Source organism: Palaemon carinicauda, chromosome 43, assembly GCF_036898095.1.
Source record: "Palaemon carinicauda isolate YSFRI2023 chromosome 43, ASM3689809v2, whole genome shotgun sequence".
Taxonomy (NCBI): Eukaryota; Metazoa; Arthropoda; class Malacostraca; order Decapoda; family Palaemonidae; genus Palaemon; species Palaemon carinicauda.
In genome coordinates, this window is record NC_090767.1 from 29,432,177 (window position 1) to 29,447,456 (window position 15,280).

At 33.8% G+C, this 15,280-nt stretch overlaps 1 protein-coding gene across 1 annotated transcript; it reads left to right on the plus strand.

Moving 5' to 3' along the window:
• Nucleotides 1-838: 838 nt before the first annotated feature.
• On the plus strand, nucleotides 839-6,582 carry LOC137633426 (uncharacterized). The gene is made up of 5 exons (XM_068365697.1): nucleotides 839-1,305; nucleotides 1,768-1,910; nucleotides 3,556-3,715; nucleotides 4,375-4,583; nucleotides 5,627-6,582. Exons 1-5 carry the CDS (start codon nucleotides 848-850, stop codon nucleotides 5,713-5,715), a joined length of 1,059 nt encoding a protein of 352 aa, XP_068221798.1. The 5' UTR covers nucleotides 839-847; the 3' UTR covers nucleotides 5,716-6,582.
• The last annotated feature ends 8,698 nt before the right edge of the window (nucleotides 6,583-15,280 follow it).

Genomic DNA, 15,280 nt, shown 5'->3' on the forward strand with positions numbered 1-15,280 from the left:
ATCATTGATGGGTACGATGAAATGAATGATAAATCATCAAATTATTCCTAGAAGTTTTGACACTGAAGAAAACCCGCAAAATTAGTGTTATTGTGACAACCAGACCTGAATTTGAGGAGAGATTCAACAATCAAGTGAAATCTGATTACATAACTTTGTCTACAATTAGTCTTGAGGGAATTCCAAGGAGAAGAGAGAAGAGTTTGTATGCAAGTATTATGCAGTATTGGGGTCAGCCAAATCTCCTTTGCAATCATTAAATGAACTGTTACAGTATCTGAGGAAAACAATGCACACTATGCATGAAGTGTGGGGACTACCCTTAAATCTCGCTCTTGTAACAATTCTGTGGATGAATAAACCAGATGTTATAAGTAACATCACCACTGAAGCTGAGCTCTACTGGCAATTTTACCTTTTGTCTCGCTCAAAATTAGAGGAGCGTTTGGCAAGAAACCCCAACAAAGCTCACTTGCCATCAACTTTTTTAAGATTCACATTAAGCTTGCCATAGAAAAACTATGTCATGAATCATTCAAAGCATTACAAAGAGATGAAATCAATATTCAAGAATCCACTATCAATAATTTGTCTGCCTTTTGCTATAGTTTGGGAATGCCAGCCGAAGAGCTAACTGGCGCCTTCCTGAAGAAAGTGACCACTTCCCAAGGCTCCTTTCATTACAGTTTCCCGCATAAAGGGATAATGGAATTCATGGCAGCTCTGTCTTTCCCTATGAAATTGACAAACCAATGCTGGGACCAATCTGTAAACACAGCCACACCTTCAAGATCTTTGAAATGCTTCTTGGAGGGAGTCTCCTGAAAACCTTCACAAATATCAAAATATGCTGATACAGATGATCAGCCTATTGCATATGGGTGACGAGGACGAGATGAAGGTGTCAGAAGATGCCAAGATTGAGGCACTGGAACTCCTAGTAAGGTCGGGAGTGAACGACAAAGACTCTGTGCTAAGAGTCTTGAAGAATATCAAATGTGATCATTCTTCTTCGAGATGGATAGCACAGAGGTTCGAGTTGTTTGATAAGAACACCAGAATTGAAGATCATACAATTGATGCGTACATTGCCCTCCTTAGAGCCACAGATGCCCCTCTCCCAAACAGAGAGGAAATTCAAATCAGAATAATCCTTAATGACACTGATGGGTTAGTTGAACTACAAAGGCAACTTTGCCGGCATCTCATCAACCCATCATGGATACAATTAGAGAACCATTTCCAAGGAAATTCAGAGCCGACTGTAGAAGAGAGAGAGTTAATCAAGAATCTACTCACCAATGAGTAAGTTATTATTAGTTGACAGTTATTTTGAACATTATAAAGATACGGATAATCAAATATTTCTATAACAATACACTGGAACATATAGGCCTACTAATAAAGAGAGAGAGAGAGAGAGAGAGAGAGAGGAGAGAGAGAGAGAGAGAGAGAGAGAGAGAGAGAGAGAGAGAGAGAGAACTCATAACGTTTAGTATAACAATCAACTTGAGTCTTGTAAACAATATATTTTATATTGTCAGTATCATCATTATCATCATTGTCACAATTAGACTCATAATAAGTCGGCTAAACATCAAAAAGTCCCGATTTTAATTATTCTGTTTTACTTTTCGTTTTCGTCATCATCATCATCATAATCATCATCATCATCATAATCATCATCATCATCATCAACTTCATAATAAAATTCCCAATCAAATCCAATAACTATTTTTTTCGTTTCTTTTCTTCTCTTTGGAACAGTTTTAAGCTTTACCAAGGCATCTGGGACCCAACGTTCCAAATCCCTCCAAATATTGAAGTACTCTTTGTCATGTTCAAGGACCATCCCAGCCTCGACGCCTTCTGTCAATCTTTGGAAAAGACAAAACAGATTAATGATTTAAGTAAGTATGAACAATATTATTTTCTCTGTTCCTTTCCTCCGAGGGACATTACAATACCTGACCTCCTTTCCCTCATCCTCATCCTGTCATTCAGTCTGTTAATATCGTTGTTATCATTATCAATATCATTGTTAACATCATTATTATCATCATTATTACTCAATAGATATAGAACATTATATTTAGAGGTCTCAATCAGGTTTTTATTCACTAAAAAAGAAAATATTGTTTTCATCTGATTTGAATTTGATATAAAAGCTTTCGATGTTGAGTTTTAATTTCTTTCCTTCCATATATTAGAAGGAAATGTCTCATTTCTATGGCGTTGATTTAATTAATATTGATAGAAATGAATCAAATGATCATGATTGAAATGAATAGGAAACTGATATCGGCACTATCCTTTTCGCGGCTCCTCCTGACTCCGCCTTCTTCCTGCGCTGATTGGTTCTCTACAAGGATGTGGGCGGAGTTATCTGAACGGGAGAACCAATCAGCAAAAGGAAAGTGAAGAAGTTTTGGCTAATGAAATGAAGCTGAGTTGTTATTGGCTGAGGTGATTTAGATAGTGCATAATGTGAGGGTTTCATGAGGAGACTGATGACATTCCATATGCGAGCCGCTACAATGCTGGCCAATGCTGGCGTGCACACAAACGCACACACATTAACGCAACCTCACAGACACACTGGCAATTATTATTATTATTATTATTATTATTACCTCCGCCAGGAGGTTATGTTTTCGGTTCGGTTTGTTTGTTTGTTTGTTTGTTTGTTTCTCTGTTTGTCTGTCTGTCTGTGGACAACGTAGAGGCCACATTTCTACACGGAATCACTTCAAACTTGGCCAAGTAGTTCCCCAATGTGTATGGAAGAACTGATTAAATTTTGGTCAAGGTCACCCCAAGGTCAAGGTCACAGGGGTCACTGGTGTCACTATGACATAAGTGGCCATATCAAGAGACAGAAATAAAGCACTGACTTTTGCATAAGCCAACAGGGAAGTCCTAGTCCAGGCGCAACCCATGGGTGATGTTCAAATTTATAAAGGTCAAAGGTCAAGGTCATATTGGTGCATTATATCAATGTCATATTAAGTATCAGTGGCAAATGAACAAAGATCACTTGAAGGTCAAAAGTCAAGCAGGTCACTTGAAGGTCAAGGTCACGTGAAGGTCAAGGTCACGTGAAGGTCAAGGTCACGTGAAGGTCAAGGTCACCTGAAGGTCAAGGTCACGTGAAGGTCAAGTACATTTGAAGATCAAGGTCACTTGAAGCCAAGGTCATGTGAAGGTCAAGGTCACGTGAAGGTCAAGGTCACTTGAAGGTCACGTGAAGGTCAAGGTCATGTGAAGGTCGAAGTCACATCAATTCATGATTCTAGGACATATGGCGCTCTAGGTCACCTTGGCGGAGGTATGTCCTCTACGAGGACCATGTCCGCGTTCAGGACTTGCTCACTTGTTATTATTATTATTATTATTATTATTATTTGACCTTTTCCTTTAGAATCTCAAGAAAGAGACACATAGAATATGTTCAGTTTTGATTATCATTTTACTCAACTTTCTTCTTCTTCTTCTTCTTCTTCTTCTTCTTCTTCTTCTTCTTCTTCTTCTTCTTCTTCTTCTTTCTCTTTTCAGGGATTCTCTTCAGTGTCAACGACGTCAGCAGCGTCAGTCGCCCCATCCCTTTCTTGGAGAAGGATCCAGATGTCTTAGTCTATGTCAGGGACGTCAAGGAAGAAGACATCGAGAAGGTTGGGGACATCCTTCGGACATTGCAACCACAGGATGCAAGGAGGTGAGGATCACATCATTCCTTATAAGAGAGAGAGAGAGAGAGAGAGAGAGAGAGAGAGAGAGAGAGAGAATTATTATTATTATATCATGTTATTATATTATTCATTATTGAGTTTATCTAATACTCTGAGAAAATAGGCCTATGTCCTGTCAAAATAGATATGGATATATATATATATATATATATATATATATATATATATATATATATATATATATATATATATATATATATATATATATATATATATATATATATATATATATATATGTGTGTGTGTGTGTGTGTGTGTGTGTGTGTGTGTGTGTGTGTGTGTGTGTGAAAGGGTACTATCCGTAGGCCGACAATGTACGTGGAAATCCCATATAATAAAATGCATAGAGGGAAGTTGGAATTCCTCATTGCTCTCATTTTTTTCTATTATTAGGAACATACACACACTCCCTCACTCACTCTCCCACTCTCTCTTTCTCTCCATTGGTATTCTTGTGTGTGTGCGTGTGTGCGTGTATGTGTCTGAATGCACATGTCCATCTTAACGAAACAAGATAACAATAAAAGCATAAAATAATGAATAAATGTTGATGACATCATTTCCTTTCTTCTTCTTTTCATTTCATTTCATCCCATTTTATTCCTTTCCTTCTTCTTCCCAACAGATCGTTCTTTTCAATCGACTTTCCTCTGTGTTCCCTGGGGAGGACGAGGAGCCCTGAGGTCATCCTCAGACTCCTCGCCTCCTTGAAGGGAGTCAGGGTGAGAAACATCATGTGTTCCCAAAAGATGAACGACCAAATGACGAAGCCTTACTTGAAGAGATGCGTCTTAAGGCAAAGGAATCCACCGGATGTAGAGATGGTGTTTGGTGGTGAGTTTGCTTCTTCTTTTTATACTTCTTCTTCTTCATAGGTTTTGTACGATCTCTCTCTCTCTCTCTCTCTCTCTCTCTCTCTCTCTCTCTCTCTCTCTCTCTCTCTCTCTCTCTCTCTCTTTTTCACCAACGTTCCAAACCTTTCAGTAGGTGATGAGCCAGGATAGATAAACTATATTCACTATAGGCCTAGTTTCAAAATTTTATTTCTTTAAGAATTGGCTTTTGCTTTTTTGTTATTAGTCATTATTTTTAAGAGGAAATATGTATATATATATATATATATATATATATATATATATATATATATATATATATATATATATATATATATATATATATGTATGTATGTATATATATATATATATATATATATATATATATATATATATATATATATATATATATATATATATATATATATATATATATATATATATATATATATATATACGTATTATATATATATATATATATATATATATATATATATATATATATATATATATATATATACATATATATATATATATATATATATATATATATATATATATATATATATATATATATATATATATATATATATACATATATATATATATATATGTATGTATATATATATATATATATATATATATATATATATATATATATATATATATATATATATATATATATATATATATATATGTATATATAAATACAGAGAGAGAGAGAGAGAGAGAGAGAGAGAGAGAGAGAGAGAGAGAGAGAGAGAGAGAGAGAGAGAGAGAGAGAGAGTTATGTATAGCAATTTCCATATCATTATTATAGCCAATTATTATGATTATTCTGTTCATTATCATTTGGTTAAATCATGTGTGTTTGCATCACAGTATTTCATATTCCCTTCAATTATCTCCTCACAGCCTTTCACTCTCATCATATTCTTCTTCTGCCTTTTTTCATTATTATTATTACTCCTTTCTATATTGTGTTTATTCATTGCATTTTTCCAAAGTCTTTTTCTTAATGATGTTGTCTATTTTGCTCGTCAGGTGGGTTTGAAGTTGATAAAAATCGCTGGGAAGAACAAGATGAAGAAGAAGAAGAAGAAGACGTTCAGCTACCAAATTCTAATTCATAATCACTGTTCATCATTAAATGGTCAAAATAGTGTTACATTACCAATAAGGGATTCATGGTAATCTACCTTTCTATAATGATTAGATTATAAAATTCACTTTCAGATTATAAAGGTTATTTCTGTAAAGGATTCTGATATGTGACATTGAAAAAAGGTGACGCAAATTGTGTTGTCCAGGGAACATGGTAAGGAGAAGATTTGCCTTCTGCCGCCAGGATATCAAAAAAATCCTGTTTCAAACCTACTGCTATAACTTGTACGGCTGCTCGCTATGGGCAAACTATAAGCGTGAATCGATGAGACGTATCACAGTCCTTCACAATGATATCCTAAGACGCCTCACTAATACCCCGAGGCATCATTCAGCTCCAGTGATGTTTGTTGAAAATAGACTGGATAACCTAAAAACCGTCATTCGACACTCTATAGTAAGTCTCACCTCCCGCCTACGTTCTAGTGAAAATCCCCTAATTCAAAATGTGCTTGCAAGTGCTGCTAGAATAAAATCCAAAATGTGGGAAACCTGGAGTAGGGAAGCGTCAGTGCAATGAATTGTATTTACTAATCTCTGTTGTTGTGGCTCTGCAAAATCTTCATCACTAAATAACATTGGAATAATATCCAGTAATGGTATGATAACGTGTTTTATTATATTATATCTTTGCTGTCTGGAAGTCCTGCTGTTATCATCATTATTATTAAGCAATAATGCTACTATGATTTTATTACCCAGACCTTAGAACTCTGGGATCAACCTGCTAATTGATGTTTGTTCTGTATCACCGATAATATTGCATATCTTATCTTTCTTACTGATGTCATAAATGTAAGATCACTGTACTTCTATTGTAATTCTGTATATGGCTTTTGCTGATATAAAGATTATTATTATTATTATTATTATTATTATTATTATTATTATTATTATTATTATTATTATTATTATTATTATATATATATATATATATATATATATATATATATATATATATATATATATATATATATATATATATATATGTGTGTGTGTGTGTGTGCGTGTGTGTGGGGGGGAGTGTGTTTGTGTTTGTTTAATCCTGTCTCAGACATCTACTTGATAATAACAAATGTCAGGGAAAGTTCAACGTCTTTTCCTAAAAACCTATTTTTAGGAAACTTTTATTATTTTTATTATTATATTCATTCTCCTGTTTGTTCTATTCACTTATATGTATTCTCAGAACTTTGCTTTTGTTAAATCATTTCAATGCAACTTTTTTTTTTTGAATTGACAAAATAGTGCATGACTTATATCATGTCATATTCATAGCAAAATGCTACAAGACTTGAATGTACTAAGATTCACCTTAAAAATTATCTAACATCTATTCATGACAATCAAGTCTTACTGATGATATTAGAGGTGATGGTAGGTAATAAGTAACACTGGAAATCATCATAAATAAATCTCTGAATGAAACAAATGTTGTTTTCATCACCTTTAACATTATATTTTTCAATATTAGCCTACATTGATAATGTCTTCTGAAATGTCCCTAATCTTCCCTCAAAGCTCTGGACGGAATCTGTAAGCATAAGCTCTTCAGCAAGAAGTCTCTCTCTCTCTCTCTCTCTCTCTCTCTCTCTCTCTCTCTCTCTCTCTCTCTCTCTCTCTCTCTCTCTCTCTCTATGGAGGGGAATGAAGACAACAATCTTACCTTAGTCCTTCAAAGGACTCATATCATGCAAAAAAAGAGAAATGAGAAAAAGGGATCTTAAAACTTTTCAGACAGGTGAGTTCATTGTGAAATCTCTTGTTCTGTATTTGAATAGTTTGAACATTAAAGTAAACTTATCCGAAAGTATTACTTTTTCTGTAAACTTACATGTTAAAATGGACCAGTTTTTCTGCTAAGGAATCATATTATTATAGTAAATCAATTTAGCTTTGCAATTAAGGATCAAAGTAAAGGATTATCACACTAAGCTTTTTATTGCAAAGATTTGATCTTTTGTAAAACGCCTGAACTTGTAATGGCCTCATATGTTGATGCTATTTCTTATTGCAGATCAGATGAACTGGTAGAACAGAAGACTGACTGACTGACTGGCTGACTGATGCACAGTGATACAGTTCCTCATCATCTGTTGGACCTAAGAGAAGCTGACATGTTAGGCCAGCGTCCGTCAGACCCATGAAGTGAAATTCTTATCAGAAAATTAATGAAGGCAGAACTGAAGCTGACATTGAAGAAGAGAATAATGATATGAGGTAGGAATTTCAGGGTAAGAATTTTGAGTTACTGTTCTTAATGCATTGTATGAAATGGGTATGATAAGGAGTTACTTCTTTTAATCAATTGAATGAAAATGTAAGATTTGTAGTTACTGCTCTTAATGAAAGGAATAGAAAGAGTAAAATTAAGAATTACTATTTTGATAAACTGAATGAGAAGAGTAGCATTAATATTCATTTCTTTTATTCATGATTGAACATAAAATTCCAAAAGAATATATACGATTAGACTTATTTTCGAATATTTTTAATTTCTTTTTTTTTACACAAAGCAATATGGATTTTGATTTTGTAAAATATAATAATTTCTTCTATATCAAGCAGAGGTAAAATAGGTTAAGTGTGTCTCTGTTCTTCTCATGCAGACAGAAAAACCAAACGAATAGGAGGGAGGAAAAAAGCAGTAATTATTAGCCAACGTCAGCAATCATTGAAGCTTGTAGCCTTCTTCTCTGCTGTCTTCAATTGGTAACTTTTCTGGTTTTTCAGGCAATCTACAATTATTTTTAGATAATTATTGTAAAAGGTACCTACTTATAATGGTTTTAAGGCATTGCCTTTATTTCACCAATTCATCATTGACCCTTAAGTAAGAGGCATTTGATAATTCTGTTTTCCAAAATAACAATTTTTGTATTCGGGAATTCCTCCCTCTTTTCTATTGGTGCGTGCATCAGCACTATAGAGAGGTCATTCGAACATCTCACTGCACTCAGCGAGTCCCTCCTTGCAAATTGCTTAGTTACACCTTGCCTAGAGGATCAGAGGCCAGGATCAGAAAGGGAAGCTCCAAATCACGGCTGGTGGAACGATGTACTTCACATAATCTGGTGCACAGGGATATTGACCACTGTCATCTGTTGGACTCAAGAGAAGCTGATATGTTAGAGCAGCGTCAGTCAGACCCATTTAGTCGACCTGTGATGAGAGGAAAAGGAACACAGAACTAAGACGGTAATGTGTAGGTAAATTAGTCATTTCTCATTTTGGGATCTTTATTTTTGTCTATCCAAGACTACTTAAATAATGTTAAAATTTTTCTTTCTCAATTATGTACAGGAATAGTAGAACAATGTTGATATTAACATTCATATGATAATTTATCTAATAATCTTAATGAAATATCAATAGTTTTGCTCCAGAATTGGTAGATCAGAAAGTTAGTACCCCTTTCAAAGATTTTAAGGAAAAAAACTCTCCACTTACTACTCTAAATGACATGAAGGAAAAAAATAAAATCTGATTTTATTGTTCCTAATAAATTAAATGCAAAAAGTAAAATTACTTTCCTTTCGGTAACTTTTGCAAAAGTTTTCCATATTTTCATTTTTATTGATACTATCAATGTTAAGATTACTATTATATATAATAAATATATACTTCTTATGATAGTTTACTATATAAGACCTATATTAGAACTTTTTTATATTCCAGTACTGTCTTATATTTAATTTGATATTAATTTTTCCTTTTTATTTTAGTTGGAAGTAAAACTTCATTATATTAGCAGAAACAAACAAAGGTGAAAGAGATTGGATGTCTCTCTTCGGCAGCACAGACAGACAGAGACACAGTCAGACAGATAAGCAGCAAGGAACAGACAAGTAATGTTGAACAAGTATTCTACTCCTTTTGTTCTCCAAAAAATCTTCAAATAATTTCCCATTGAAGTCTTTTATCTGTTTTGTCCTAAATTACTTTGTTATTTTTGAATCACAAAAATAAGTAAAGATTAACTTAGGGTTTTCAGTCATTCAACTTTTGTCTTTGGAAACTACCTGGAAAAATCACCTCTTCTGAATAGTTTCATTATATGGATTTTACTTACCTAATTTGTCTTCTGTCATTGGGCTAGATGCATTAAGCCTATTTTTTTTTTTCTACAAAAAATTAATTCTTTTTCTATTGCATGTTTTCAGTAGAAATATTTGTTAAGCTTCTTTTGGGAAATTCCACCATTTCTTCAAATGGCACCTAAATCAGCCCTCTGGTGAGAGGTCATGCTTATACGACAGCTTTTCATGGATTTTATTTTGAGACCTTTTTCCTATAGGCTGCAAAACTACAAGAGCCTCTGCATGGTCGGAAGGGTTCGGCAATGTACCTAAACAACGGATATTATCTGCATTCTGGAAATAGAGTCTGACCTCAGGGAAAAGCAGGTCATCTCTCAAAGTGTTAATTCCTTCACTTCTCATCCCTGATTAATGTCGGTGAGTACCAGACACAGCCATTCCTTTACTTTGTCCTTCTCTAGAGTCATCTTCCACTTCTTTGGACAGAACCTCCTCTCTTCAACTTCTACATTTTTCTTAAGATTTATTGCTGGATGATTTGTTTGATGCACAACTAATATTTCTCCTTTTATGTTCTTGCGACAAATTCACTAATGATAAGACTTGGAATGAAGGAGCCATTTGATTTCGGATTGTAAAAATTACCTCCTTATAATGGTTTCAAGGCATTGCATTCATATCACTAATTTATCATTGACCATAAGGCATGGGGTATTTGATAAGTCTGCTTTATTTTATGTTTGCAGGGAAATGATTAAGAGACGAGCTTCTCTTCGGAAATTCCTCCCTCTCCTTTATTGGTCCTTGCACCAGCACTTAGATGAGATATCATTTAAACTTATTGAGTCCTTCCTTGCAAAGACCTGAGAAACACCTTGCCTAGAAGAGAAGCTCCAAACCAGGGCTGGTGGAACGAGGTTCCGGGCATACTCTTTGTATAGCAGCTCAACTCACCTCAGGTTTTTATTTTGGAGGTTGGGCACACTGAATCCACCTAAGAGAGAGTAGAGAGTTTCTCTTCATGAATTTGCAGACAATGTCTGCATTCAGGAACCAGAATACGACATCGGAGAGCAGCACCGAGGCAGTTCTTCAAAGCTTATCTCGGATTAATGGCTGTAATTATCAGACTCAGTCATTCCTTAACTTAGACCTTCTCTAGAGTCATCTTCTTCTTCTTCTTCTTTGTATAGACACTCTTTTCTATAACTCCTTTATTTTGCTCATCTTTTATCAGGCAATTTGGCCCATGCAAAATCATATTTATCACAACTATATCCTTTTTCGGTGAACTTACATATAAAGTGTAAGGTGTTTTTGTACAACTTCTATCTTGCAGTTAATATTATAAGATAATGAATATATCTGCTCCGCCACTACAAATTCATATTTATTTAATTGATCCATCTTGCGATAAAAGATCAGAGTGAAGATATATCACAACAAGATTTTTATTACAGACATTTTATCTTTTGTATTGTACTTAAACTTTGTAATGTACTCGTTTGTTGATGCTATACACCTTTTACAGATCAGATGAATTGGTAGAACTGAACATTGACTGACTAACTGACTGAATGACTGACTGACTGTTGGACTCAGGAGAAGCTGAAATTTTAGAACAGCTTCAGTCAGACCCATTCAGTCAACTTCTGCTGAGAGGAGAAGGAACACAGAACTGAGACGGACTTTGAAGAAGAGACAAAAAGATGAGGTGAGATTTTAAGGAAAAAAACTTTGGAGTTACTACTCTCAATGAATTGTAAAAAAAAAAAGAAAAAAAAAACCCTGTTCCAAACGAATTAAATGCAGAGTGAAATTACTTTCCTTTCGGTAACTTTTGCAAAAGTTTTCTATATTGTCATTTCTTATTGAATCTATCATTGTTAAGAGTACGATTTTTTATGATAAATAAACATTTCTTTGATAATTTACTACATTAGACGTATAAGGGTTTTCAAACTTTCAGCTCCTGTCTTTAGAAAATAACTGTAAAGATACCTCTTTCAAATAGTTTCATTATATGGGTATCACTTACATAATTTGTCTTCAGGCATTAGGCAAGATGAATTAAACATATTTTTTTTTTCACAAAAGATTAATTCTATGGTTATTGCAATTTTCAAGAAAATTATTTGTTTAACTTCTTTTTGGAAATTTTACCATTTCTTCAAATGGCACTTGCATCAGCCCTCTGGTGAGAGGTCATTCTTATACGACATATTTTCTTGTTTTCTGTTTAGGAGTCCCAGTAGAGAGTTTTCTGAGGCCTTTTTGAGACATCTTTCCTATCGGCTGCAAAACTGTAAGAGCCTGTGTATGACTGGAAGGACCAGGCAATGTACCTAAACAATAGACATTATCTGCATTCTGGAAATAGAGTCTGACCTCAGGGAAAAGCAGGTCATATCTCAAAGTGTTAATTCCTTCACTTCTCATCTCAGATTGATATCGGTGAGTACCAGACACAGCCATTCCTTCACTTTGTCCTTCTCTAGAGTCATCTTCCACTTCTTTTCAGAGAGCCTCCTCTCTTCAACTTCTATATTTTCCTTAAGATTTATTGCTGGATGATTTAGTTAATGCACAAGTAATATTTCTCCTTTTCTTTTCTTGCAACAAATTCATGAATGATAAGACTTGGAATGAAGGAGCCATTTGATTCCGGATTGTCCTTTTAAATGTAAATTTATTATGATTATCGAAATAAATATGAAATATTTCCTTTTGAACATTGCTCTATCATAAATGTAATGTGAAAACTGAAAGATATGATCCCTTTTGCTGATCCATTCTTCAATTGCTATTTTATATACTTCATGAGAAGTTTTTAATATCAGCTTCATTTAATTGCAGATTCACATAATCAAGGAAGAGTAGTCTAGTCTCCTTGCGAAGCAAGACGAGGACATCATCATCCCAGCAAATCATCTGGAATCGACTTATTTGATTAGATCCTCTTGATTGATTAGAACTGAAAAGAACTCACCCGATCTCCAGTTTTATCACAATCTTCCGGTGAGTACCATCAGAGCTTTGCTTTTGATCAGTAGATATGTGAAGCGACCTTACTAATGGATTAAGGGTAGATTTAATGGATTACCAAACAAGCAAAAATAAATTTATATAGATACATAATGACATAAAATTATAATGAATACAAAATACAGTTTATTCCATTCACTGGACATACACAATCTCCATAATAAAATGAGTTAATTTGTAAAGATATAAAGCTGATCTCTCTAAAAATTTGCTTCTGTACAGAAATTACTATTCTCAACATTAACTGAAAGCAGTATCTTTAGTAAGAAACTATTTTGCTGTGACTGACATTACAACTGTAATTAATCTTGTATCTAACATGCATTTATTTGAGTTTCTCTTCCAAAAGTTGAATATAAAATTAATTAAGCCCTGAAGCATATTCCTCATGATGATGGTGGCCCAAAGTACATGGTGAGAAGTGAACTTGAATACTTGACTCTTTTCAGAATTTTATCACTTATTTCCAGGAATAAAGAACATGCATTTTGGTACAGAACCAGCACATCAGTGTACATTTCACCCACTTCTCCACTGTGCTTTTCTGTCCACCTGTACGTGCACAATCTCAACAACAGGTCTTCAGGTCTTCTCCTATCATGTATCATTCCACGTTCTCTTTTCAGGAATTTTATTTCCACTACTCATATTATTTTCTGTTCGTCTCTACATCCAGTCCATTCTGTAGAGCTGTGCACTCCTGTTGTCATAGTCAACCTTTTTATTAAACATATCTTAGAACCCCTATAAATACATTCCTAAATTTCATGTGCTTTGTAATAACTTTTGATTCCTTCCCAAAGAAAAAGAAAATCTACCTTCTCAACCTAACATCCAATGTTTTTTTCCACAGGAATCTGATCCTAAGTGAGAGAAGTCCACGATAGTCCAATACCAGATTCTGATAACAAGCGGCAGCTGAGATAAGGTTTACAGTGCCCCAGGAAGGTCCTGTAGTGTGAGGCTCTCCACCTGCTGACTCCTGTCCTCAGACTTCCAACTCTGTCTATGCCACATGACCCACATTTCCCACCTTCTCAATGGGGTATTTCTTCACTGTTAGCAGAAGAGAAGATATTTTTATTCATAATTTATCTTTTTTTCAGAATATCTTGGTGCTGTATAACCTTTTTGTTATAATATTTTATCAATTTCTTACCAAGAATGATTTTTGTTGTTGTTACATACAGTATTCATAGTCCTTATAGAATGTATTTTTTTATTATATAGTATAGTTATTCCCCTCCACAAAATGGCACTTTTTCTAAATATATATCAGTGCCCATATACTATATACCCATTCACGACATGATTTAAATATAGGTTTTTCTTTACACTGTACACCCATTTACGACATAATTTGAATGTACTATTTATTTTACCGTATACCCATTCACAACATGATTTGAATGTACTTTATTTATACTCTATACTCATTTACAACATAATTTGAATATACTACTTGCATACTTTGTACCCATTTATGACATATTTCGATTTTACTATTTTTTATACCATACATCCTTTAAGAATATAATTTGAATATACGATTTTTATACTGTATACTCATTTACATCATAACTTGACTGTACTATTTCTATATTGTATATCCATTTACGACCTAATTGCAATGTATTATTTTCATACTCTATACCCATTTACTACATAATTTAATTGTACTATTTTTATACTGTATATCCATTGACAACATAATATGAATATACTATTTTTATACTCGATACCCATTCACGACATAATTTGAACGTACTGTTTTTATTAAACTATATATTTTGTAGCCTTCTGGAATATTTTTTCATTAACATATAATCTAATGTACTATATATACCATTTCTTGAATTTTGATTTTCACTTAATGCTTGCTCATGGAATGTAAATAGATTTAATATATATATATATATATTTTGTGTTATTTGGGGAATATAATTTTGTTGATATATATTCCTATATGATATTGATAAAAACCTGGATTATAATTTTTATTTGTGTTAATATGGACAATTTTTGCACTGCACCTGATTATATAATTCACTATTCATTTTTACTGATATTTAGACATTATACTGTTAATATGCTGTTGTTGATACAATAAATTTACCTCTAATACTAACTGGTTTTTTTTATATAGACCTTTTATTACCATCATAAAGACATTAAATAAAGTGGTATGTACATATGGTAAGGAGGGGGGTGGGAGATTCTTCACGTGTATATGTCTTCCTTGTTTCCTTGTTGTTTTTCATCAACAGATCTGAGTTGATGCCACAGAGAAATGTGACGTTACTGCAACGGACGATGTCACAATGTGATGGTCACGTGATGATGACATTTTAGATGTTGTCTGAGTGAGGATAAGTCTCACTTCTTTGTTAGTCTCTGTGGAGGATGGTACTCTCTCTCTCTCTCTCTCTCTCTCTCTCTCTCTCTCTCT

What these genes read in the sequence shown, in the direction of transcription:
- LOC137633426 (XM_068365697.1), top strand. Translation starts at nt 848, where the DNA reads ATGCTGATACAGATGATCAGCCTATTGCATATGGGTGACGAGGACGAG. An exon ending in AAAACAGATTAATGATTTAA is followed by an intron (nt 1,911 to 3,555) that starts GTAAGTATGAAC and finishes TTCTCTTTTCAG; the next exon opens with GGATTCTCTTCAGTGTCAAC. An exon ending in TGTAGAGATGGTGTTTGGTG is followed by an intron (nt 4,584 to 5,626) that starts GTGAGTTTGCTT and finishes TTTGCTCGTCAG; the next exon opens with GTGGGTTTGAAGTTGATAAA.